Genomic DNA, 25,345 nt, shown 5'->3' on the forward strand with positions numbered 1-25,345 from the left:
GCTAGTTTAGAGCCAGTAACTCAAATATCAAAACACACACCAAGAACTGCTGTTGAAAATCAAGATTTTTGTAAATATTCCTCCTCTCTTGTTGTGTAATCTCACGTTGTCCACGGGCACAGTTATTTTTATTTTTTTTCCTTTGTGCACCTTTGTAGTGCTACCATTGAGTGGTGGGTCAGATGGGTCGGGTCAGAGGCGGTGCTGTTCTCAGAAGTGGAATACCTGCTGCTGGCCCTGGACTTTGGAGAAATCTTCTTTCTGCTTGCGGGTCTTGGGCCTTTCCAGGCTTCCTTGTTGGAGGTGTTTGAGCCTGGCTGCCACAGTGGGCTGGGGTCCCTTGGCTGGGCCAGGGGAATTACTGGCACTCTGTAGCCAGCAGGAGAAACAAGAGCTTAGAGGCAGTCCAAGACAAATGAACATGAGTGGTGTCCTTGTCACAGAACGTTGAATCAGTTCATCTGGACACAATGCTTATTCAGAGAAACGTTTCATCACTCATCTAAGTGCCCTCTTCAGTCTCAACTAACTGCAGGTATCCCCACCCTTATAAATAATACAGTGGCATAACGGCCGAAACCAACGATCGGTTTCATATGCAAATTGCTGTTTATAAGGATGGGGATACCTGCATTCAGTTGAGACTGAAGAGGTCACTTAGATGAGCGGTGACACGTTTCTCTCAATAAACGTTGTGTCCAGATGAACTGATTCAACTATCTATGATTTCCCTACCTGGATTATTATGAACATTTATGGGTAAAAAAAAAACAAACTTGCATATAAAAAACAAGTAAAAAGTACACAGTAAACAAAGGCGCTATTTGGAGTCAAGGGTTATAGGCATATGCAAAAGCTGTTGTCAGCCATGCTTCAGATAAAGGCTTTCTAAGTTGTGCAACGCCAGGACTCACGAGTGGCTTTGACTTTATTTTGTTTTTGCATAAGCTAAGTGTCATAGTTTGAGTTTTTAAACAAGTATAAACCCTTTTTTTTCCCCTCAATTTGTTAAAATTGTTCAGTATCATACTTCAAAACTGCATTTATAGTGACATTTGATGACGGAATATTTTCATTTTCTAACATGCAGCCCAAACAGTCAACCTCCAACATTAACATCCCTGCCCATCTACTGTGAACATTTATTACTGTACGCCTTTTCAAAGATTGCCTTATCAAAGTTTCCAAATCCAAAAATGTCAATTGGTAAAATGATAAAAGTATAATCAAAAAGTATAATCATTAAAAGACATGTTGCCACTTGGTTTACATGTCCTTTTAAGTATGTTGGACACACAATGTCCTCTTTAGACAACATTTTCAATGGGAAAGTTAGAAAAAGGAAGGAAGGCCCAAGATCGTCCAGTTCAGGAGGTTGACGCTGTGTGAAAATGATACAGTACAAATCATTTTAATGCTCTACCACAGGGGTATATCACTTGATGACAAGGTGACAGTTTTAATGATTGCCCAGTAACTTAACTAATGACAGTGAATCAAAAAAAAAATCAGGTATAAAAATATAATCTGTCTGAGAAATATTTCAATGTGTAATTGTGTCTCGGAAAATCTCCTTATAACCCATCACCGCCACCACCGCCCCAACCCCACTGGGCTTTATTTTGACAGCTTGCTGCTAAGCACTTGGTGCTTTGATAATTCCAACAAAACAAGACCTTTTACGCAGCTTAAAATCGTCGCCAGGGCTGTCAGAAAATTTACCCATTGCTCATCCTCAAATGCATTATTTAACTCTAGTGGCAGGCTATACACCGTGCTTTAATGCATATCGCAGCACTCGAACTCATACCTTGAATAACATGCTTTTAAGGTCAGTTTAACAAGTTATACAATGATATCACCGGTCAATAGAGAGAATCGAACATGGACGCATTTTCTAAACACCTCTACACAATCACATGTACAGATTTTCAAGGCACTAAGCAAACCAGCTGCAAGAAGGCTGAAGTAAATAGAAGATAGAGAGCATTAGCAAGGTTAGAGAGGAAAGATCTTTAGACTATTAAGTTTCCTTCTATAGCTGTATGCTACACTGCTTGAATGTACCTATAGTTGTAAAATACAGAATATCAATGTGTGGAGGAGTGATATGTCTGCAGTCTAGCCTATAAATATGGGCTATTCAGGGGAATTCATGGTTTCACGTTCAGTGGGAATTCAGGCATGTTTACGGTCGGTTTTCTGCCTGAACAATTGTTGCACTGAAATAAAATGATAGCCATCGGTTTCCTGCAACCGTGTCTTTCGTGAAACCCAATTTACCGGAAGTATGCTTACATTTTCTTATGACACAGACTTGTATATGCCCCATACAAGTGGTGTGCAAGCAAATATTTGAGCTAGATGCTGAGATTGTCAACACCTCAGTCACCGCCAGTTACTTAAACCACTTGCAGTGAGTGAAACACATTTGTTTAAACTAGATTTTCTGTTTAGGGCTTCCAGAGGCATTTCATCTTCCCTTCCACATGTCCTACATACAGACACTGTTGTATTAGTAGTTCAGGCTCAAGTGTCAGTGATACATTAGAAAGTAATGGGGGGGGGGGTGGAGGTGGAACTAAAGGACAAGCAAGGGAAATTGAAGCAAGTCCAGAGGCAGTGGTATAGGAGAGGGCTGTAAGTTTTGCAGCGGAAGTGAAGTTTTGATGTTTACCTTTCGTTTCAAGGACCCGAGGGTGCAGGGAAGGGTAGGGGTGGCCCTCGGTAGCATGTTGGACCATTTACTACAAGGGGGATCTTTAACAGAGGCTCTCTGAAATATCTGGGGAGGCATGTTGTCGTGTGGGAGGGTGTGGCAAAGACACGTTATCACACTGATGCGGCACATTGCATTCATCAGCAAACTCGCCAACCATAAAGACAAACAATATCCATCTTACGCACATAAAGGCTGATCTAATTTACGCTGACTCCGCTTGTCGTACCTCTAACTCGGCAATAATTTTCTCTTCGTCATCCTCATCCTGAATGGCTGACGCTGCGATGACAGGCGGGGTGGAGGCGGGTCTCGGGGTATCAGAAGGGGCACGCCTCAGCTTCACCAGGGTTTTAGGTACATCGCCATCCTCTTCCAGCTTTGGGCAAAGTAAAGATGTTCAAGTCTCTACATATGCACTTCTTTTATGGGAATAGTCCCAATATTACGACCTTATAACCAAGAGGAGAACTCTTGTTTATCTGGCACCAAAATGTACCTAACATTACCCTAAAACATGTACTTTCAGGACCACAGGGACAGTTCCCATAGGCGACTGTTTCTAAATCCCTGTCGCTCATTACAATATTTGAAATCAGGGCGAGCTTATAAGAGGTGTAGTGTACATGTATAGCAGTTTGCGATTAGCTAGTACTCTGCCTGAAAAGTCAGAAACCTGGATACTTCCCATCATAGGCGCCAATTTACAAAAAAAAAAAAAAAAAATCATGGGTGCTCATCTAAAAGGATGAATATTAAAGTGCATAAAGTTTGTATTTTTACCATATGCTTAAATGTTAACTAATATAACTAATATAAGATTCAGTGCCACACACTACCAATCCTGGCAGTGGGACAATTGGTATAGCTGCCTTCTTATAAGACACTGATTTTTTCCATTTATGATATTTTATTGTGTTTACTCTGTGTATTGTCTAGGGTTTGTCTTTTACCTATTTTTTCTTTGTCTGTTATGGACCCTGAGTCTGCAATAAAGTTTTGAACTAAATTGAATATATATATATATATATGTGTAAAAAGATTTTCTACTCAAATTTTCAGTGTATGCCAAAAGTGACCCTTCCACTTCCATTGTACATGCAATCCAGTTTCCTCTTAGTCTTCTGATGAAACCAGCACCCAAGATTAAAATGATAGACTATATTTCTTTAGTATTGTGGAAGAAATCTGTGGCACTCAGGAGGGTAATAAATTCACGCCATGCGTAGGCATGTTTTTAACTGTTATTATGACTGAATAGCACAGAGACATTAAAGGCTTTGTAAATTTACTGCTATCCGGGGTGCCTCAGATTTCTTCAACAATACTTAACTAGTGTAATACCCAAACTGAACAGCACCAGAGGGACACCTTTTTACACCCGAGCAGCACACTATGCAAACTGTTTTCTGACAGGCTATATTTCTTATTTGTATCTTGGGATAAACTGCTTACGCAACTCCCGACAGACAGCGGCTCACCTTCGGACTCTTGGTGGTGACAATGACCTCCCCAGTGCGGTTGGTGGTGAGGCCATGTGCCGATGGGAAGCTGCGGCGAGGCGGAGGTGGGGGCGGGGACTTGGAGGGCTTCTCTGTGCGGTACCTGGCCACTGTGAGCTCGGCTGTAAATGCACACAACCAGAGTCTTAGTACAGTCATCGCATGCTAAGACCCAGGTCAAAACTGTCACATGTGTTTCTAATGTTTTCCAACATCACTTGTTACTTTAATTGTCACGCATTTTGAACTTTCTCTTTCTACTAAAAAAAAACGCAAGTATGAAACCTAGAATCCATTTTCTATTTTTCTATTTTTAAAAGAGCTCTCACTACCTCAGCTTGTGTCAGCCGATCTTTTTACACTCGTTTACATACAGCCAATCGGATCAAATTATCAAACTATGAACCCCCGCCCACTTTACTGCAAATCCTTGCTTGTACTTGTCAATCAAAGGTCAGCTTATGAATATTAATGAGGACTAGACCAATCCCTCAGTTCTTGAGACAACTCAGATCAGTTATGGTTACAGGTATAAAAAAACCCATGTCAGTCACTAACAAAATTGAAGCAGGACATTTTATTATGTCTTACCCAAGGTTTTTAGAAATGAAAAGTTAATCTGATATCTGATTTCGGTCCGACATTAAAACGATAAACCAATAGCCATAACTTAGGTCTACTTAAGTCAAAAAATAGATCTATCTATCACAACTTGAAAAAATCAACTACTGAGTTTACTCTAACCAGAATAAATGAAAGATATGTACATTCATTCAAGCTTCTTTTTTTTTAAGACATAGATGATATATATATTTAAAAAAAAAAACTCACCAGACCCACGACGTGTACCAGCACCTTCCAAACTGTTCAGCTTCTGGGCAGCCATCTGCACCTTACCAGGGTGCTGGTCCCCGCCGGAGGTGTTGGTGGTGGAGTTGGTGGTGGTTGTACTGGTGGTTGTAGTGCCAGCCGTCCCAGCTGCAGCAGAGGTGGCTATGGTGGAGGTGATTGGGATGGTGATCTGGGGCTTGGGGGGCACAGCTGGCTTGTTGATATGCCTGGCAGCGAAGTCCAGGTCCGGGATGGCCTTCATCAGCTCAGCCTGCGTCTCCTCCAGCAGCCGGTTTATGTCCTGGGCACTGAACTGGGTCAGGCTGGCCCGCTTCTCCTCCCAGTCCCGCTCCGCCGCCTGGAATGTCACAGACAAACATGACATATATATTGATAGGCTGTAACATATGACATGAAAGATGAGCAAATACGAAAGGGAGAACTACAGAGTATCAACACAGACGATCAGCTGGCTATATTTTGGCTACAAGAGCTACTAGAGACATGGACAGAAAGACTGGAACGGATGCAGACACATGCATAATATACATTGACACAGTCTTACACTGTATTATACTGTCTAAGGTTCACAAAGTGTCCAGTACAATAGCATACCAATTGATGCTGGTCTGTGCATAAAATCCAAGTTATATCTTTGGCAAACTTCCAGATGCATCTGGAAATCTGCAATGAGGCTAAAGCTGAAACACTGTTCTATTTAAAATTGTTGAAGCACATGCTGGGCCTTGCACTGTATACATAAATGTAATCCAAATAAACTAAAAATAGCCTTAAACACACATGCACTCCTGCAAAAACACACACACACACAGCCACACATACCACATCTGCGCAAACACCCACACACACATTTTCCAAACCAACAGCCTGATTACCAGTCTGACTTCGGCCGACACAGACTTATCAGGGGGACGGCGGCTTGGCAGCTCATCCAGAACCCGGTTTCTGAAGGTCATTGAAGGCTGGATGTCTTGCTCTGGGCCTGAGATGTCTGCGTCACCACCTGACACAGGCATCCAGTTGGCCAGGCCTGAGCTGCTGTTCAGGTCATTGAGACTAAGAGGAGGACTGTTGAGGATGTCAAGTTCAGCGTTTCGCCCCCCGTCATCTGTTCTCTTCAACGGTTGGCTGGAGAGGTCTTCCGGACCTTTCCACACACCCTCAGTGACTTGTCTGTACATACAGGGGGAATACGATACACTAACAACACACAGGAGAGCATCAGGTCCCTAGACCATGTTAGAAAAAAACGCTCCAAAACAATGGTTTGGCAATTCATAAGATAGGTCATGGTAACATAGATGAAATTTTGCTCTAATCACCCTAAAATAAAATAGTTTGCAAAACCAATTAGTCTTTATTTTATCCTTGTCTAAATAACTTAGTGCAACATGATGATATGCAAGATATCATTTAGTGGCCATTCTTTTAATGGAGACCAGGATCTTTGAGAACAGATTCTTTGTGTGCACTTTTGTTTTCAGTCAGTCACCTAAAGCCAGAAATACTGCTTATGAGTTCCTGGAAAGTTGATTACGAGTTGTGAGCTGGAAAGTGAGAGGATATCTGAGGAGTGGAGAAGAAGTATACTGGTACCGATTTTCAAGAATAAGGGTGATGTGCAGAGGCGTAGTAACTACAGAGGTATAAAGTTGATCAGCCACAGCATGAAGATATGGGAAAAAGTAGTGGAAGCTAGGTTAAGAGGAGAGGTGATGATTATAGTGAGCAGCAGTATGGTTTCATGCCATGAAAGAGCACTACATGATGCGATGTTTGCTTTGAGAATGTTGATGGAGAAGTATAGAGAAGGCCAGAAGGAGTTAAATTGTGTCTTTGTGGATTTAGAGAAAGCATATGACAGAGTGCTGAGAGGGGAGGTGTATTGTATAAGGAAGTCGGGAGTGGCAGAGAAGTATGGAAGAGTGGTGCAGGATATGTATGAGGAGTGAGGGATGGGTTCAATGTGGAGGTGGGATTACATCAAGGATCGGCTCTGAGCCCTTTCTTGTTTGCAATGGTGATGGACAGGTTGACGGACGAAATCAGGAAGAAGTCTCCGTGGACTATGAAGTTCACGGATGACATTGTGATCTGTAGTGAGAGTAGGGAGAAAGTTGAGGAGAGCCTGGAGAGGTGGAGGTATGCACTGGAAAGAAGATGAATGAAAGTCAGTAGGAGTAAGATGGAATAAACATGCATGAATGAGAGGGAGGACAGTGGAATGGTGAGGATGTAAGGAGCAGAGGTGATGAAGGCGTATGAGTTTAAAAACGTGGAGTCAACTGTTCAAAGTAACGGGGAGTGTGGAAGAGAGGTGAAGAAGAGAGTGCAGGCCAGGCAGGGTGGAGTGGGTGGAGAAGAGTGTCAGGAGTGATTTGCGACACAAGGGTACCAGCAAGAGTTAAAGGGAAGGTTTACAAGATGGTAGTGAGACCAGCTATGTTAAATGGTTTGGAGACAGTGGCACTGACAACAAGACAGGAAGCAGAACTGGAGGTGGCAGAGTTGAAGATGCTAAGATTTTCATTGGGAGTGACGAAGAAGGACAGGATTAGGAATGAGTATATTAGAGGGACAGCTCAGGTTGGGTGGTTTAGAGACAACGCAAGACAGGCACAATTGAGATGGTTTGGACATGTGTGGAGGAGAGATGCTGGGTGTATTGGGAGAAGGATGCTGAATACGGAGCTGCCAGGGAAGAGGAAACGAGGAAGGCCAAAGAGGAGGTTTATGGATGTGGTGAGGGAAGGAGGACATGCAGGTGGCTGGCATGACAGAGGAAGATGCAGAGGACAGGAAGAAATGGAAATGGATGACCCGCTGTGGTGACCCCTAACAGAAGCAGCAAAAAGTAGTAATAGTAGTAGTAGTTCCTATCATCGGCACTGAAATAGCCTTGACTATGAGGTGTGGGAGTGCACCTACAGTATGTTGTTGTGCAGGTTTACAGGAAATATCCCAGCACATATCCAGAATTAGATTACACACAAACACTTAAGTAATCCAATTTCCCCAGGCAGGAAAATCAGTAAGGACGACCAAAGCACATTGAGGCTGAGGCAGGCATAAAATGAGTAGACAAGGTGTAACCAGGAAGACAACCCTGGTTCATTAAAAGACATCTGTTAAAATATCAGAGGAGGGGTGTGGAGTGTTTGGGGCCGTATACCTGCGCAGCATGGTGAGCGCGTCAGTCATAGTGTTGCATCGCTTCAGCAGAGCATCCAGCCGGTGTGGCTCCTCCTTCAGGAACTTAACAGCCTCCACCTCCACCCGCAGCACCACCCGCATCTTACTCTGCAGGCTGGGAAACTGGTCTTGATTGACAGTAGAAGATGAAAAAAAAGAAAGCTGCAGTTGAAATGATGATGGGATGATGATATACTGTGTAGAGGAAAAGTGAGAGAGAAGAAGACCGAACGGCATAAAACAGAAGAAAAAAAAAGGAGGATAAAGACACAGTACTGCCATATATCTTTTAAGGAAATTGGATTTTCCTGTCGTATTGAAAAGCTTGGAAGGACTCAGAGTGGCGAGGTTAAATGACAGTGGCGGCGCATGACACATGTAAGAAGTGAAAGAAACAAAAATAAGAATAAAGATGGAATGGTGCAAAAAACACGTGTGTGTGTGTGTGTGTGTGTGTGTGTGTGAGTGAGTGTGTATGCATGCATAGTGTGTAAATGTGTTGCTTTTATAGACACACATTGTGCATTGGTGCAAAAGGCACCAAAATCCCCTTTAAATCAGTACGACTGGGATGGCCGTCTTGTTTTTAAAGCATGCATTAAACGTTGACAAGGATTTGTGTGTGACATCACCACATCATGCAGACTCATGTAAGCTTCTAGACAGTTCCCTTTCGTGCACTTCACAATCCTTTTAAAAGCGAGTGGCCATCCGTCAAACGTTTTAACAGAGCCTAATGTTCCTTGCAACCACTCAGGGTACACAATTCGGGAGTTGTAGGTGTACACAATTTTATAATAAGGCCTCTTAGATCTGCTGACATGCTTATAAATATTCACAGCCGAGCGTAGGAGTAGACAGGTCAGGGGTAGCAAGTAGACAAAAAGGCTCAAACTAAAACTTCATGAATATCAAACAAAGTCATGAAAATTTCATACATATTCATCTGGGACTTTTTGTAGCATACACTAGGCCCTCTGTGTTTTAGCACTTCCTCCGACCAATGACCTACTGATACTACACTTACAAAAGAAAATAATCCTCATATGCCAAGTTGATGATTACCTTAAAGTATTCGCAAGGGCCTCACCAAAATGAATCTACTTTTTAGTCTATTTTTTACATTTTTTTTTTTAATTCTGGAATCACTTAAGATATCAGTAATTTACTCTACAGTATGAGAAAAGAAATGGGATGAAAATATCAATAAGAAAATACTGTGGATGCTTTGACTAATATTGTTACTAATATGAACAAAACTTTCCTCATACTTAGAGAATCACATCACTTTAATCTGTCAGTGACATGGCTTCACAGATACACCAGATCCATTGCCGGATGTCAAGTCAACAGATCCTATTCATTTTCTATGGAGCAGGATATCCGGCTGTGCGGTGCATGATGGATACAGCATGGCGAGTTCCATTCGCCGTATCTGAATTTGCATAAACGTGACTCAAACTCATCCATTATCCAAACAGCTTATCTTGCTCTCAGGGTCATGGGGATGCTGGAGCCTATCCCAGCAGTCATTGGGCGGCAGGCGGGATGACACCCTGGACAGGCCGCCAGGCCATCACAGGCGCCCTCCCCCACAAACACACACACAGGGGTGTAAGTTTCATTTGAACATTGGGGGGGGGCACATTTAGCGGGGGGTCAGGGGGTCCTCCCCCTGGAAATTTTGAGCATCACACATTTAATTTCCTGCATTCTGGTGAATTTGTATGCACCAATTTGCTCTTTTTCTACATCAATTTATTGTGGAAATGTCTTATTTATGTAAAAGAAAAACAACTTTCAGATAGGCTAGCCTATAGTGACGCAAAAAGGAAAATAATGAAGTAGACTGTCATTATGTATTTCAAAGACAAAAAGCACCGGATATCTTCTGTTACTTTCCTCTTGCTCATGTTGACTCTGTGAATGAAAGTAGTAGATGCATTTGAACTAATACAATACCCTTGGCACAAACTGGTTTGTAGATGTACCTATTATGTTATCTCATGTGCCCGAAATTATCAGTTCAAATTCATTTAAGCTAACATAAACGTCTAGGGGCTACTGTTAGCAAGCGCTAGCTAGCTAGTTCGTGAGGGGGTCTGAACTGATAACCCCAAACACAAGTTATAAACTAGATAAGGCTATAATTCATCCGGAAATACGTAAGAAAATCTAACCCAGAAACCCCAAAGGTAAGAAAGGGTGGTGTACTGGGCTAGACAAGCAAGCTGGCTAGCTACGTTACTTACACTCGCTTACACGATCATTCATGCTCCGGTCTCCTGGTTGTCAGGAGCAACTGCAAGACAGCAACGAGGTCGGCAATCCCAGTGGCAAGGTTAAAATGGTATGGTCCAAGCATAGGGGTGTATGAAATCGTTGGAAAACAAGTATGAATGACATTTTAAGTAGTTCGACGGTCTGTGTTGTTATTTTACCTTTTAAGGCGAGGGAGTTAACATTATCATTCATGACATATTTTTGGGGGGGGGACAAATTCACCTCTTCTAAATATTGAGGGGGACATGTCTCCCCTAACCCCCCCATAAGTTACGCCTGTACACACACACACACACACACACACCTAAGGACAATTTAGTATGGCCGATTCACCTGACCTACATGTCTTTGGACTGTGGGAGGAAAGCGGAGCATCCAGGGGAAACCAACACAGACATGGGGAGAACATGCAAACTCCACACAGCGGATGACCCAGGACGACCCCTAAGGTTGGACTACCCCAGGGCTCGAACCCAGGACCTTCTTACTGTGAGGTAACCGCGCTAACCACTGCGCCACCGTGCCAACTCGAACTCAACCTTATGCAAATGAGTCCGTCCAGCCCAATGCACCCGGCTCGCGAAACTCAGATCAAACTGTCAAACTAAGCAGTGCTGATCAAATATGAATCAATATTCTGTTACTGAATTGCGTATTTCTCGCCTCAAATGTTTTCAGAAACGTATTTCAGTGTGTTGTTCAGCTGTAAAATGAGAAAGTTTGTGACCCGGCCGCCATGTTGGAAACAGATTAACCAAAACCAAGCACCGCCCACCAGCCGGAGCGTTCAGTGGTCCGGTGCGTCCTCGCCGGATTCTGTGTATCTGCACCGTTAGCTTAAACACTAGGGTGCTGCGGCCGATTTCCACCCAAAGATTCCCTCCACAACATTTACATTTACTTATTTGTCAGGCGCTTTCATCCGAAGCGACTGAGTCAGTCAGCAGATGAAAATTCAAGCGTTACCAACTGCTGTCATAGAGTGCTACATGGTAATCAAATCATAGCCAAGAATGCATGTCAATTCAAGGGGCACCTTAGTGCAAATAGGAAAATAATGCCATGAGCATAAAATAGCAAGTACAAGTAGAAAAGGGCTCTGAAATAGACACCAGTAATAAAAGGTGTTAAGTACTGGCACAATGTTAACAACAGGCACCAATTTGTGGTCACAGCAAAGTGCCACCAGAGACCATGTAAGGATCAAGGTAGGCCTTGAAGAGGAACGTGTCTGGAGCCTTTTTGAATGAAGTAAGCCAGTCGGTAGCTCTGATGTACACTACCGTTCAAAAGTTTGGGATCACCCAAACAATTTCGTGTTTTCCATGAAAAGTCACACTTATTCACCACCATATGTTGTGAAATGAATAGAAAATAGAGTCAAGACATTGACAAGGTTAGAAATAATGATTTGTATTTGAAATAAGATTTTTTTTACATCAAACTTTGCTTTCGTCAAAGAATCCTCCATTTGCAGCAATTACAGCATTGCAGACCTTTGGCATTCTAGCTGTTAATTTGTTGAGGTAATCTGGAGAAATTGCACCCCACGCTTCCAGAAGCAGCTCCCACAAGTTGGATTGGTTGGATGGGCACTTCTTTGAGCAGATTGAGTTTCTGGAGCATCACATTTGTGGGGTCAATTAAACGCTCAAAATGGCCAGAAAAAGAGAACTTTCATCTGAAACTCGACAGTCTATTCTTGTTCTTAGAAATGAAGGCTATTCCATGCGAGAAATTGCTAAGAAATTGAAGATTTCCTACACCGGTGTGTACTACTCCCTTCAGAGGACAGCACAAACAGGCTCTAACAGGTACTATTTAATGAAGATGCCAGTTGGGGACCTGTGAGGCGTCTGTTTCTCAAACTAGAGACTCTAATGTACTTATCTTCTTGTTCAGTTGTGCAACGCGGCCTCCCACTTCTTTTTCTACTCTGGTTAGAGCCTGTTTGTGCTGTCCTCTGAAGGGAGTAGTACACACCGGTGTAGGAAATCTTCAATTTCTTAGCAATTTCTCGCATGGAATAGCCTTCATTTCTAAGAACAAGAATAGACTGTCGAGTTTCAGATGAAAGTTCTCTTTTTCTGGCCATTTTGAGCGTTTAATTGACCCCACAAATGTGATGCTCCAGAAACTCAATCTGCTCAAAGAAGTGCCCATCCAACCAATCCAACTTGTGGGAGCTGCTTCTGGAAGCGTGGGGTGCAATTTCTCCAGATTACCTCAACAAATTAACAGCTAGAATGCCAAAGGTCTGCAATGCTGTAATTGCTGCAAATGGAGGATTCTTTGACGAAAGCAAAGTTTGATGTAAAAAAATCTTATTTCAAATACAAATCATTATTTCTAACCTTGTCAATGTCTTGACTCTATTTTCTATTCATTTCACAACATATGGTGGTGAATAAGTGTGACTTTTCATGGAAAACACAAAATTGTTTGGGTGATCCCAAACTTTTGAACGGTAGTGTACATCATACCACTTCACTTTGGTTTATTTTGCGGTTCAAACTGAAATGATCGCTAAAACTTTGTGGATGATCAAAGGGACACACGCACCCCAAAACCAGAGAAAGACATTGCGAACACAAAACGTACAAGAAAGAGGTGGTGATACCAAACTACTTACTCTTGAGCTCTGTCAAGGTCTCTCCCAGCGCCCTTAGCTCTTTACTCTTCTGCTCCACATCCTGCTCCGTCACCAGGCCATGGTTGACCGACGAGTTTCTCTGAAGCTCCTCCACGGACTTCTCGAGGTCACTGGAGAATAAACAGAACACAGATTCACATCGCTGGAATCCAACGCTAAACCTGGAAGATGGCTTCCTGCTACCATACTGTGTTACCATACTAGCAGAGGGTTTTTTCTTGGGATACTGGTCTCGTTTTGAAAATACCATATGAACCCTAACAGACTTGTCGGATCTGTTTTACTCTGAACAGAGGCCATGTGCGCCTGTTCAACGTGTTTTAACAGCTTCCTGCAGTTTTCTGTCCTCTGTTTTGCATCATCCAAATTGAGGGATGTCATGCATTGGTATTACTTATTCTATTTCTATCTGTTGGACAATATAATGAGATTACAGAGCCCTCTGGGACCAAATAATGATTTCAAAATGTACTATTCAGACATTTTCTATAATACAAACAAGACCATAATCACAACATATTTAGCCGCAGTTCAAAGGAGAAAGTAACATTTTGGTTCGGGTGGTATCTTCAGACCATCACCAGAATAGATTCCAATAGAAATAAAACAAAGTTTGGAAATCAGTGGCACTACCCTAAGGTCTTCTGGGCTTCTGATCCGTACAGCAAGCACATACACCGTCTATGATCCTGTATGTCATGTGGCTTGACAGCACATAGCGATGAAATGAGGACTATTCAATATATTTGCAGAATGGTGTGTGTGTAGTCCTTTGTCTGTCATATGTCTGATGCTAAGTGTACCGTATGTTAAGAGTTTGTCATGTGAAACTGATACTATATTCTATTGGTCAAATTGGTGCAGAAAAACTGTCAAATGAAGTGATTCCAATTTTGAACTCACTGCAATTGCTGAATGAGCAGCTCCTCCTGGTTAAGGTACTTGAGTCTTTCTTCCTCCACCAGGAGGCGCTGTCTCTGGAGCGGGTCCTCCTGCGTACGCATGGCGTCCAGCATCATGAGGCTGAGCTCCGACTCTGTTTGCTTCAGCAGGGCCAGGACTGAGTCCTGATTTTCCAACTGGGACGCATGGTTTAAAAACACATATTCAAAAAGACATCTGACCATTCTAACAGTGGGTGAGCAAACGGGGCCAAAACATCTTCACACAAAGGCGCGTGCACACACCTGTATGTTGCGCAGCTGAGACAGCTGTTTGCGCAGTGCGTTGGTGTTCTGCTGCAGGCCCTGCAGGTGGAGCTGCATCTGCAGACGGGACACTGTGAGCGGCTGGCTGGCTCCTACGGACGGAGGTGGCATCAGGGCCAACGGAGCTGACGGTGTCAGAACTGTCCGTTAAAAAGCAAGGGTTTCAATTCAGAGACACCTCTCTCAACTTTATTTCTTTTATAACACACCAGATTTAATAGAAATTGTCCCAAACTGCCGAAGAGTCTCCAAAGTTTGTTGTTAGAAAAATGCTTTAAAGGTACGCCTCCTTGTGTGACATATCTAACTAAGACTGTCAACAACAATGAGAGAAAAACAGAGTGCAGAGCAAGATGGAAAACCTCAAAATAGGAATTGTGGGCTGCTAGTTTGTGACCAGAGGCCTCCTGGTATAATCTGTCATGACCTCAAGTGTCCAACCTGTAAAAATATTCTTGAAGAAGCAGGATCCCTACCTTTTCTATCCCTGTACTGTCACCTCCCATGAAGGCGAGAAATAGAGAAGAAGAATCTAAATTCCTTCTTTGTAGCTATCAAGAACAAAATAATTCTAAAAATAATTAATCAACAGCCACCACAGCAATTATTTTTGTCTTGCAATGCACTCTTTTGGTTTTAAGGGGAGTGGCCCTTTAAGATATTGACTGTCCTATCATTCTGTTATTTGCCCTCCGCAATTCAGGACAAGTTCTATCGATAGGTCAGGGTGAGGGACTACAGCCTTACACACAGATTAAACAATGATAAACAGCATGAGAAGGCTTCTGGGACAAAGCCAGTAGTCATAGTAAGTACTCCTTTTGGGTGCAAGTATCTAACGATAGTATGCTAGAGGCCTCCAGAGAGCCCAAGGGAATGGGACTTTCTAAAACCGGGAATAACATCACATATCCATTGAGATGACAATGAATACATTGCTCTGTGACAGTAATTGGGGTGCAGAGTCACACTTATCATGCAGAACAAGACAAATAAAATGACGAAAACTGGGAGACTAACAGTCACTCAATAACAGATGGTGGGTTTCTGGATTGCATATCAAGTCTGCAGCTTGTATCGAGGATAAATTTACTTCTGCATTGCAGAAATCCACTGTCTTCAGTTGATTGCATAGCACATTGACTGAATAGCACATTTGCTTAAAGTGATATTTTACTTTGGGTGAACATTTCTGGGTTTTAACATGACAATTTTGGGAGTAGTCAGCATTCAATTCAAAGCCTAGCTAAGGATCCACTGTCACTACAGATACTGTATGTATATATATACGTATATATATATTTTACCTTGATACTGAAGGAAACTAGGCCATGGAATGATAGGACATAAAACAAGGTGTCTTTAAATATGAATATCCGACCTTTCCTTTATTCCAGATGTTTTAGATAATAAGTGTTCACAATGAGAAGAAAACGGTGCTGAGGGTCCTCCAGAGCAGCCCATTATGGAGAATGACCCATCATGACATCCTAAAGATGGATGAGCACCAAAAAATGAAAATGCTCTGCTTGAGTGAAACATGACTCAAAGTAAAAGGTCATATTGCCGTCTGGACATTATTCTAATGTGACTGTCCTATCAATTTTCACACTCTAAGAAACCCTTTTAACGCAGTCTTTCCTTGGAAAGAACTGAGCAAGAGAATACATTCACTCTAGAGTTAATAACTCTCTTTAAATGCGAAGGTTATAATAAAGCACACTGTCAAAGAGAGGCTAAGTCACACTGAGAGAGAAGCAGCGCGTTACGGCACTACTGATGTCCTGGATACTGTGAACGAGAGAGTGGAAGCTAGTGTATTTGACCACAGCTAACCCAGGACGACTGTGCTTTGGAAGTATACATGTGACAACCACAGTGGGCAGAGACTCTGAAACCCTGCATCCGTCCCTTTGTACTGCCTTGCCAGTTTAGATGGAAAAGGGGGATGCCCTGAATACAGCTGCAAGCACAGAGACTGGCCACGGATCACAATGCAAGTCGATATAACTATGACTGGCTGGGGAAAATATGCAGTTTCATCATCCTGACAGTGAGACAAGTGTCTGCAAGTCTAAAGAGGGAGAGCGTTCACGAACTTAGCGCCACTGTCACATATGAAAGATTGAGTTAATCTTTGTACATTAACTGATAAAAATCAGTAATGAAAATAAGCATTCTGCAAAAAAAAAAAACAGCATCCGCTATGGTAGTGTAGAGGTCTATTCCGTTGCCTACCAACATGGGGACCCCTGTTCGAATCCACGTGTTACCTCCAGCTTGGTCGGGCATCCCTACAGACACAGTTGGCCGTGTCTGTGGGTGGAAAGCCGGATGTGGGTATGTGTCCTGATCGCTGCACTAGCGCCTCCTCTGGTCAGTCGGGGGGCCTGTTCAGGGGGGAGGGGAAACGGGGGAATAACATGATCCTCCCACGCACTACATCCCCCTGGTGAAACTCCTCACTGTCAGGTGAAAAGAAGCGGCTGGCGACTCCACATGTATCAGAGGAGGCGTGTGGTAGTCTTCAGCCCTCCCTGGATCGCCAGATACAATTGGGGAGAAAACGGGGGTGGAGGAAAAAAAAAACTAAAGCCAAAAGAAAAGATAATACTTAATGTGTGCAACTGGCTTATAATAACAATATGATCTATGGCTATGATATAGCTCATATTAAGAGAAGGTTATTTCAACTATACTGCAACTGCACTGCCATCACACCGCCTGGAGTTGGCTGCCCAGCACAGAAAGAGCTCATGCAGAAAGCGCTCTCAAGTTAATTAATCGATAGATGGTGTCCTCATTCAGAGGCTGACATGTTTAGAGGCCGGAGGCTTCATCCATACTGTTCAGCTGTGTAGCTGAAGGCTTTTCCTGTTGACTGCAGAGCAAAAAAACAGCAATGATGGTGATGACGATGATGATGATGAGTGTTAATTAAGTTGTTTGTTTGTTTAGTGCAAGCCGTTTTGAAATTTTGAGCCTCCGTCAACATTCTAGCACAAAGCGCTGCTTAAAATTTAACATGACTCGAATGGATTCCCAAGACAAGAAAGGGAGGGAACAAGGGTAAATGAAGGACACCAACTAGGAGGAAGTTCGGTCCTTCGATGGGAGAGACATATACTGTACTGTACATGGAGGGGTAGACGGAGGAACGACGACATGTCTGATGTCAGAGACTTCAGGAACACATAGCTACCTTTCTTTTTTTTAGACCGTCCAGCTAAAACAAGAAGCATGAGCACCAGTTACACAGCAGCAAAAGCCGACATATGATGTAGCTGTGCTGAGTGGAGTACATCCATCACATGTGAGGCACTTTGAAAACTATGCGAAAAGAAAAATGAAGCAGCAGCACTGCGAAATGAACTGTGCTCTTGGAAAAGGAGCGCTAATTCAGATTTATTTGACTATCAAACAGAAAGCAGCTGGAAGCAGCAGAGAAAGGGAATATTCTTTACTTTTGTCCATCCTTGCGGTTGTGGTGAGCACTTACTGTCAGTTCCTGAGCAGTCACTGGCCGACTCAATCTTCTCCCTAAAAGAGACAGAGTTGAAGCACTGAAGGCCAGAACACACTATCTGCTTAGCCAGTGGAGGGCAATATGGTGTGGACCTGGTGTTTGCTGCTGTATTTAATGTTTACTTTGTTGAGTGGATCTGTGTGTGTATGTGTGTGTGTGTGTGTTAGGAATGTCGGTATTAGTGGTGCATCTGTGTATGGATCTTTGCGCATGTGCACGTTAAACGTGTACATGTTGTTTATGTGCATGTGCTTGAATTTGTCGTTTGAATGCCATTCTTTTGTGTACGTTTTTGTACCTGTCTGTGTCTCTCTTTGCCCGTGTAGGCTTGTATGTGTGTCCATGTGGTCACATGCATGCGAATGTGAGTGTCTGTACAGTAAGTGCATCTGTGTGTCCCCATCTGTGAGTGTATACATGTGTGTATGAGCGTGCATGCATATGCGCGTGCGTGTGTGTGTGTGTGTGTGCGCGCGCGCATGTTTTGGTCAGTGTGTATGTACAGTAAGCTCATCTGTGTGTCCCCGTCTGTGTGTATGCATGTGTGTATGAGCATACATGCACGTGTGTGTGTGTGTGTGTGTGTGTGTGTGTGTGTGTGTCTTACGGGCTGTCTACATCGGGCCCTCTGCTCAGCACACTCTGCAGCAGACCTGTCAGGCTGGCTATTTGCTTCTCCATAGCCTCCATGCGCTCCCTGGACGCACCCCAATGACATTTACTGTACTGTAAATAACAACTTGAAACAAATTTTACACAATGCATTTATGATAAAGTTGTATTATAGGTTATGACCACTGTCAGTACTTCTCCCAACTATCTGCACCAGACGTGGGTGGGCATAAGATATGTTTTACATTGAACATCTGCCCGTGTTTCAGTCCCTCTGCCTGTGGTATTACTACAGAATAGTAATAGTTCATAAATATTAATTTTTTTTTACAATAAGTATTAACTTTAAACATCAGTGCCACTGTGTGCACTTTTCGAGGAAACAAGGAAATGTTATATTGTTAACCTTCGATGTTTTGAATGCAATGAGGCTTTAAGAGTGGTGCTAAATTTCTAGCTTTTTTCACACTTTACTGCCTAATAAATGTGAAGGAAACAATTTGATCAAGAAAAATACAATGCAACACCGACAGCATGCATAACAAATTCATTCTTAGGTTGAGCAGATAAAAAGTCCAAATTCAGGGTAAACAGTAAGATTTTCCAGGACAACGCAAGCCAGGTTTACAGGATAATATCCACTCCTTACAGGTTACCAATGCAAAAAGGTACAGAATTTTGATATAATGCATCCATCCATCCATTATCCAAGCCACTTATCCCAAGTGGGGTTGCGGGATGCTGGAGCCTAGCCCAGCAGCCATTGGGCAGCAGGCAGGGAGACACCCTGGACAGGCCGCCAGTCCATCACAGGGCAGACACACACACACATTCACACCTAAGAACAATTTAGCATGGCCAATTCACCTGACCTACATGTTTTTGGACTGTGGGAGGAAACCGGAGGAAACCCACGTGGACACAGGGAGAACATGCATGCAAACCCCAAACAGAGTGGGATGACCACCAAGGTTGGACAACCCTGGGGTTCGAACCTAGGACCTCCTTGCTGTGAGGCAACCGTGCTAACCACTGCGCCACCGTGCCGATATAATGCATATCGGGGTTAATTAGACACATTATATCCCCTCTGTTTGGGACTAACTGATTGCCACAGTCGGGTGACTTATATGAATGGGAGTGGTGCACAGTGTGTTACACGATTGTTATCTCAGCTGCAGTAACTTTGGCTATCATCTTTGGGTTTAAGCAGAAATGCACCCACATAAATGCTGCCTTTCTGGTGAGACCCGTTTGCACTGTGGCACGCCAAGTCGTATTCTTCTCCACACGAAACTGAAAATGAACTACGGTTAAAGATGCAAAAGGTTCTCTTAGCATTGTTTGGTACTGGCCTCACCCAGACACGTGACACTTTTCATTCTTGTTTGTGGCTGCATGTTCATTCCTTTTCACTACAGTATACATCTTGAGATACCGCTGGCTCGCCTCAACTATGTGCCTTGTAGGTGGTTTTTTGATTGAAGGGCGGGTACAACCAATTAAACTGCGATGTGAGTGTGGAGACATGAAAGCAGAAGATGCCAGAGATTATTACTGGATAGTAATCAAAACTCATGGTTTAATGTTTGAATGGAGAAATTTGTAATTTTGTTATTTCACTTTAAAATGTGAGACACTGTCTCAATATATGGCACTTGGGTCAAATACGATGCATTTCAATGTGAAGCTGGACACCTGTTTGTCCTATTCATTCTCAATTTTGCAAACAACAGCTTAAATGCAGACACGTAAGTACAAGTCCCAGTGGAACAGACAGTCCTACCTGGTCTCAGTCTCATTTCCCATCAGAGATGAGGTCAACGCTGCAGAGCTCCCTCCCTCTACGCCAAGACCAGCCATCAGACACAGTTGCTCTGAGCCCAGACTTAACCCTGGGCTCTGACCTCTGGATTTGGGACTGTCCCCAAACACTGAGGAGGTCACCGAGTCCCGACGCAAACTCTGCCTTCCGGGGGATCCGCGGCTGGGCAGGGTGCCTGAGTAGGAATCTCTCATATCGGGTATCTTCTGCGGGGACGAGGGCGGCGGTACCCGAAACCCCATGGCCAACATGGACGCTGCGTAGGCATCGTTGTACAGCGGTCCCCCAGGCCTGTAGAGGGCGCTGCTCTCCATCAACTCCCCCTGTAGGGCAGCTGCTGAATAGGAAGTGAGGGAGCGTACCGATCCAGCACCTCCTCCTCCTGCTCCTCCCCCCCGGCGGTACAGGGAGCTGTAAGGATCTGCTCTGGCAGGGAGAGGGGAATGAGGCCCTCCCGCGAGGCTCAGTCGGCCCGTGTCTGCACCCAGAGCATAGGGGTCCGCATAGATTCCCCCTCCACCGCGGTCCTCCCCCCGCAGCAGCACCACACTCCTTGATCCCCCCACCTCTTCATCAGGCTTCACATCCCTGCGTTCCAGGATGGCGCTGGGGGAGGAGCAGAAGGCCTGTTGGGTGTGATGGGGCTGGTGAAGCTGCTGGGGGTGGTGGGGTGAGGAGTGGTGGGAATGAGGATGGGGGAGGGAGTGGGTGTGATGGGGGGGCCCGGCGTAGGAGGAAGGCCGGCTGCCGCTGTAGAGGAGTCGGGCCCTGGACGGCGAGCCCTGGGGAGGCGAGGCAGAGGAGGTGGAGTGCTGGGAGGAGACGGGTGGGTTGCTGAGGCGACGGTTGGGCGGGGAGTCCTGAGGTGCATACACCATTTCCCTCTTTGATTGGTTGACAGGAAAAAAGAGGGAAGCCATACAATGATATCGTTGTAGAAATAACACATTTTTTATTTGTCAAACAATGCTTTATTGATCCCCTTGAGGTTGAAATTTGCTTTCGCCCTCTGTTCGCCCTCATACAGCCAACCTCCATCCCGGCAATCCTATTCCTCGGTGTAGCATTTGCTCTACAAATGCAGGATTGGATAATAAATAGATCCATGATGGGCCAATGCAACAGACACTGTCACTCTGTGAACTCATAGAAAAACATTCAGCATTTCAAGTTGCAGATGGAAGTTTAATGATTAGCTAACAGGGTAATATCATTAGACATCTACACAAACACTTCAGCGTGACAAAGAAGAGGCCCAACAAAGCAATTAACACTGGAGCAGAACAGAGAAGAATCCAGCACAATAGACCTGAATGGGCAGCAGCACACTGCAGTGAAAGCATTGCACTGTGGAGGATGCTGGCCATGAATAAAAGTGATAGACAGAAGCAGATATAGCATGCAGACACAAAAGAGGACAAGACTGTAATTGCATGTGACGCACAAAGCTATCTCCTTCGTTCGATGCAAATTGAAAAACCAATATTTCTGAATAATAACCCTTTGGCTTCCTATAATAATAATACCCCATGGACACCCTCCCAGCAGACTAATAACTCCAGTGCCATCATCCTCCATTATGTATCTTAGCAACCGCATCACATGTAGCGACAGTATCCTATAAGATGCCTAGCAGATATAGACATGGCATTTTATCTTTACGAACCCCCGAAGTCACAAGGTGTCTATCATAGGTAAAACTCACAGCAGCTTTACACTCGGGCATCATTCTGACCTCTTCCTTTTTAACCTTGGGAAAATCTTCCTACCATTCTCTAAACCTTGTTATTTTGTTCTGTTCTCAAATCCCAGACTGGGAGGGAACTGGGCAATCCAGTTTATTTTTTAATCAGCTCCACTGGCTAAGGTTCAGTATGCACATGGACACACGCACCTACATATACCCTAGTCACTCACCTTGTTAACAGGGGAGGCAGCCCTTGTTTGTCACAGACATAGAAATAAAAGCAAGCCTGCCGATTGGATAAAGCTAGACAGTGCAAAGGGGATTTCTGAGCGGTGCACAAGTGGAGGACCGCATCAAAGCCCGTGGGGGAAGCTGAAATAGTTGACCTGCAAATCTTATAAGGCCCCTGCAAATCATACATACACCCCCAGGTGGGGACAGACATGCACACGTGCCTGCATGCACACGTCTGCACGCACAAATGCACATACACACATTCAGAGACATGGGGGGGGCATTTGATTGACAAGACGGAAAGTGACAGATGTGTCAAAACTCCCTCCCTATCAACCAGACTCTCATTTCTCTTCCTCTCTTCCAGTTTCAGTCTACATTTCCCTCAGTTTGCACCACCCACCCTCTCCAGTTTATGCTCTCTATCTTTAACTTAACAACAAAGACTGTTATACAACCATTTAAATTGCAGCCCTCTCCTCTTCCATAATCTGGTGTAATTAGCCAGAACAAAGTGCATGTTATTCTACAGGAAATACTGACGGTGCAAAGCAGAGGGTTACTGCGGATGGTTTTTCCTCTGTATTGCAAATAAATTCATTTTTCTTAAGATGTACTCAAATCCATTAGGCATTACTGCATATTCTGCTGATTATCATTCTGAGACCATGCGAGTTTTGGTAGCAGCTCATCAGTGATGTTTTCCCACCTTGTCAGTTAAACTTCAAGATGAATCGTTTTGTGGATTACCACAACTATTGTGCAAAATCAGAATACTGAAAGTAATGTCATAGACACAAGTACTAAACGCAGCGTTTGATCATTTAAAAATACGCGTGCTGGGTCCAAGTATACCGCTTTTGGCCTTGTGTCAAAGGGATAATTCCTCTCATTCTGTGGGAGACTCAACTCCATGCAAAGGCACCTTGACATTTTACTTGGTTTCTCTCGTCGTGCCCTTCAACCAGTCCATTTTCACACCATTCATAAATGGCCATCATACAAATATAATAGTATCCTTAACTGTTTCAAAACAAGTATCACGAAAGTGAAAAAACAGCCAAATAAACCAGCAAAGCTAATACTTCCACTGAGGCTACAACTACTACAATGGTGTGTATGACCCCCCCCCCCACACACACACACACACACACAGACACACACACAGACTCTGCTGTATCCATGACCCAGTCTTAAGCTGACTGGGCCACAGTCCACCATCTAGGAATGGTGTTTATTCTACATTACGCTATCTGTCAGCATCCCGCCCAGTCAGCACTGATGATTTGAAGGGCTGGCACTAGTTCAAGAGCAGCACCACTGTGCTCGGTTTAAGGTCACATTACTCATTCATGCTAAACCACTACTACTACTACTACTACTACTACTACTACTACTACTACTACTACTACCATGCTAAACATTCTCACTTATTCAGTGCTGACTAAATCGAATTTATGCCTGCACGAATTATGCAAAAGATACTAGTGTTTGTAAACAAGAGAATACCAGTGTTATACAATTGGGAAGTGGACAGAGGGAGTGAATAAAAAAATTTAAAAAAACCTTTATAGGGGGATTTCCTTAAATTATAAGTCTATTCTTGATATGGCTTGGATTTTGTGAGGCCATTTTAAGTTCTATCTTCCATAACCATGAGCTCGTCCCACGCCCTAATTTCTATACAGATTTGTTGTGAATGAAAAGGTGAAAGAAACATTTTCTGGGAATCAAGCCATATTTTCTGGTTTGGAAATGTAGGCACAATAATATGAGGCTAAATCAGGATAAAAACTTTACAAAATCATTGCTTCAATTCATGTTCATTTTTTTGGGGGGAGGGGGGGTCCCCTTTTTCTCCCCAGTTATACCCCGGCTAATTACCCTACTCTTCGAAGCCATCCCGGTTGCTGCTCCACCCCCTCTGCCAATCCGGGAAGGGCTGTGGACTACCACATGCCTCCTCTGATACATGTGGAGTCACCAGCTGCTTCTTTTCACCTGACAGCGAGGAGTTTCGCCAAGGGGACGTAGCGTGTGGGAGGATCATGCTATTCCCCCCAGTTCCCCCTCCCCCCCGAACAGGTGCCCCGACCAACCAAAGAAGGCGCTACTGCAGCAACCAGGACACACACCCACATCCGGCTTCCCACCCACAGACATGGCCAATTGTGTCTGGAGGGACGTTCAACCAAGCCAGAGGTAACACAGGGATTCGAACTGGCGATCCCCGTGTTGGTAGGCAACGGAATAGACCGCCATGCCACCCGGACGCCCATGTTCATTCTTTTGTTCATTGTCTATGGTGTATTGCTGGGTTAGGTATTCATTTTCATTAATGGTGACTGAAGAATTATACAGATAACACGTAGATGATTAAATCAAGTAGTCCTGATTAGTACAGGAAATTATTGTGCTCCTGCACAAATGTGCTGATGCAGACATACCTGCAGATGCACATGTGTTAGGACACAGACAAGGATGCAGGCACAGTCACGCAAACATGCATACACACATACATACATACACTTGTCGTGCACACGTGCGTGCCAATATACACGTGCGCATGCACAAACACTTACCCGGAGGTCTCCGTTAGCTAGGTGGGGGTTGTGGTGTCCAGGGTAGGTGCCATAGATGGGCTCTTTGCAGTAGATTTTGATGACACAGCGGTCCTGCACATCCCGAGGGTCCTCCAGCTCATAGAAGACATTACGCGTCTCATCTTTGATCAGCAAAGCCGTGCTGGGACACCTGAAAATCAATAGTCATCAAAACAAAATGAAGAATAGCATACTGATAAATTGTTTTTGCTTAGATTGTTTCACTGGCAATTACCCTCTAATAAGGAGTGATGTATATGTTCATTTGCAGGAATGAGCTGCCTATAATGAGAGTACCTACCTAACACAGTCTGTTGTGAGCTCACCAGAAATGTAATAGTCGCTGAATCGAGTTGTGGGTTGTATGGATGCAGGTGGGAGCAAAGCAATTTAGTCACTGTTTGTCAATGGATTGTATGCAGTGCCATGAAAGAAGTCAGCGGTTTAAA

General features: G+C 43.9%; 1 protein-coding gene across 1 annotated transcript in view; it reads right to left on the reverse strand.

Moving 5' to 3' along the window:
* Nucleotides 1–210: 210 nt before the first annotated feature.
* The window catches only part of LOC130127777 (SRC kinase signaling inhibitor 1-like), a 62,590-nt gene continuing 37,455 nt past the window's right edge, over nt 211–25,345 (reverse strand). Inside the window, exons 5-19 of the mRNA XM_056297498.1 lie at nt 24,876–25,047; nt 20,334–21,256; nt 18,543–18,632; nt 17,909–17,949; nt 17,612–17,635; nt 14,389–14,549; nt 14,105–14,280; nt 13,181–13,311; nt 8,246–8,393; nt 5,949–6,273; nt 5,053–5,410; nt 4,201–4,343; nt 2,949–3,098; nt 2,678–2,785; nt 211–369 (exon numbers count right to left, since the gene is read on the reverse strand). Coding sequence (XP_056153473.1) covers nt 211–369; nt 2,678–2,785; nt 2,949–3,098; nt 4,201–4,343; nt 5,053–5,410; nt 5,949–6,273; nt 8,246–8,393; nt 13,181–13,311; nt 14,105–14,280; nt 14,389–14,549; nt 17,612–17,635; nt 17,909–17,949; nt 18,543–18,632; nt 20,334–21,256; nt 24,876–25,047 — 3,109 coding nt within the window. The remainder of the gene's footprint in view (nt 370–2,677; nt 2,786–2,948; nt 3,099–4,200; nt 4,344–5,052; nt 5,411–5,948; nt 6,274–8,245; nt 8,394–13,180; nt 13,312–14,104; nt 14,281–14,388; nt 14,550–17,611; nt 17,636–17,908; nt 17,950–18,542; nt 18,633–20,333; nt 21,257–24,875; nt 25,048–25,345) is intronic.

The sequence above is a fragment of the Lampris incognitus genome, chromosome 17 (genome assembly GCF_029633865.1).
Source record: "Lampris incognitus isolate fLamInc1 chromosome 17, fLamInc1.hap2, whole genome shotgun sequence".
Taxonomy (NCBI): Eukaryota; Metazoa; Chordata; class Actinopteri; order Lampriformes; family Lampridae; genus Lampris; species Lampris incognitus.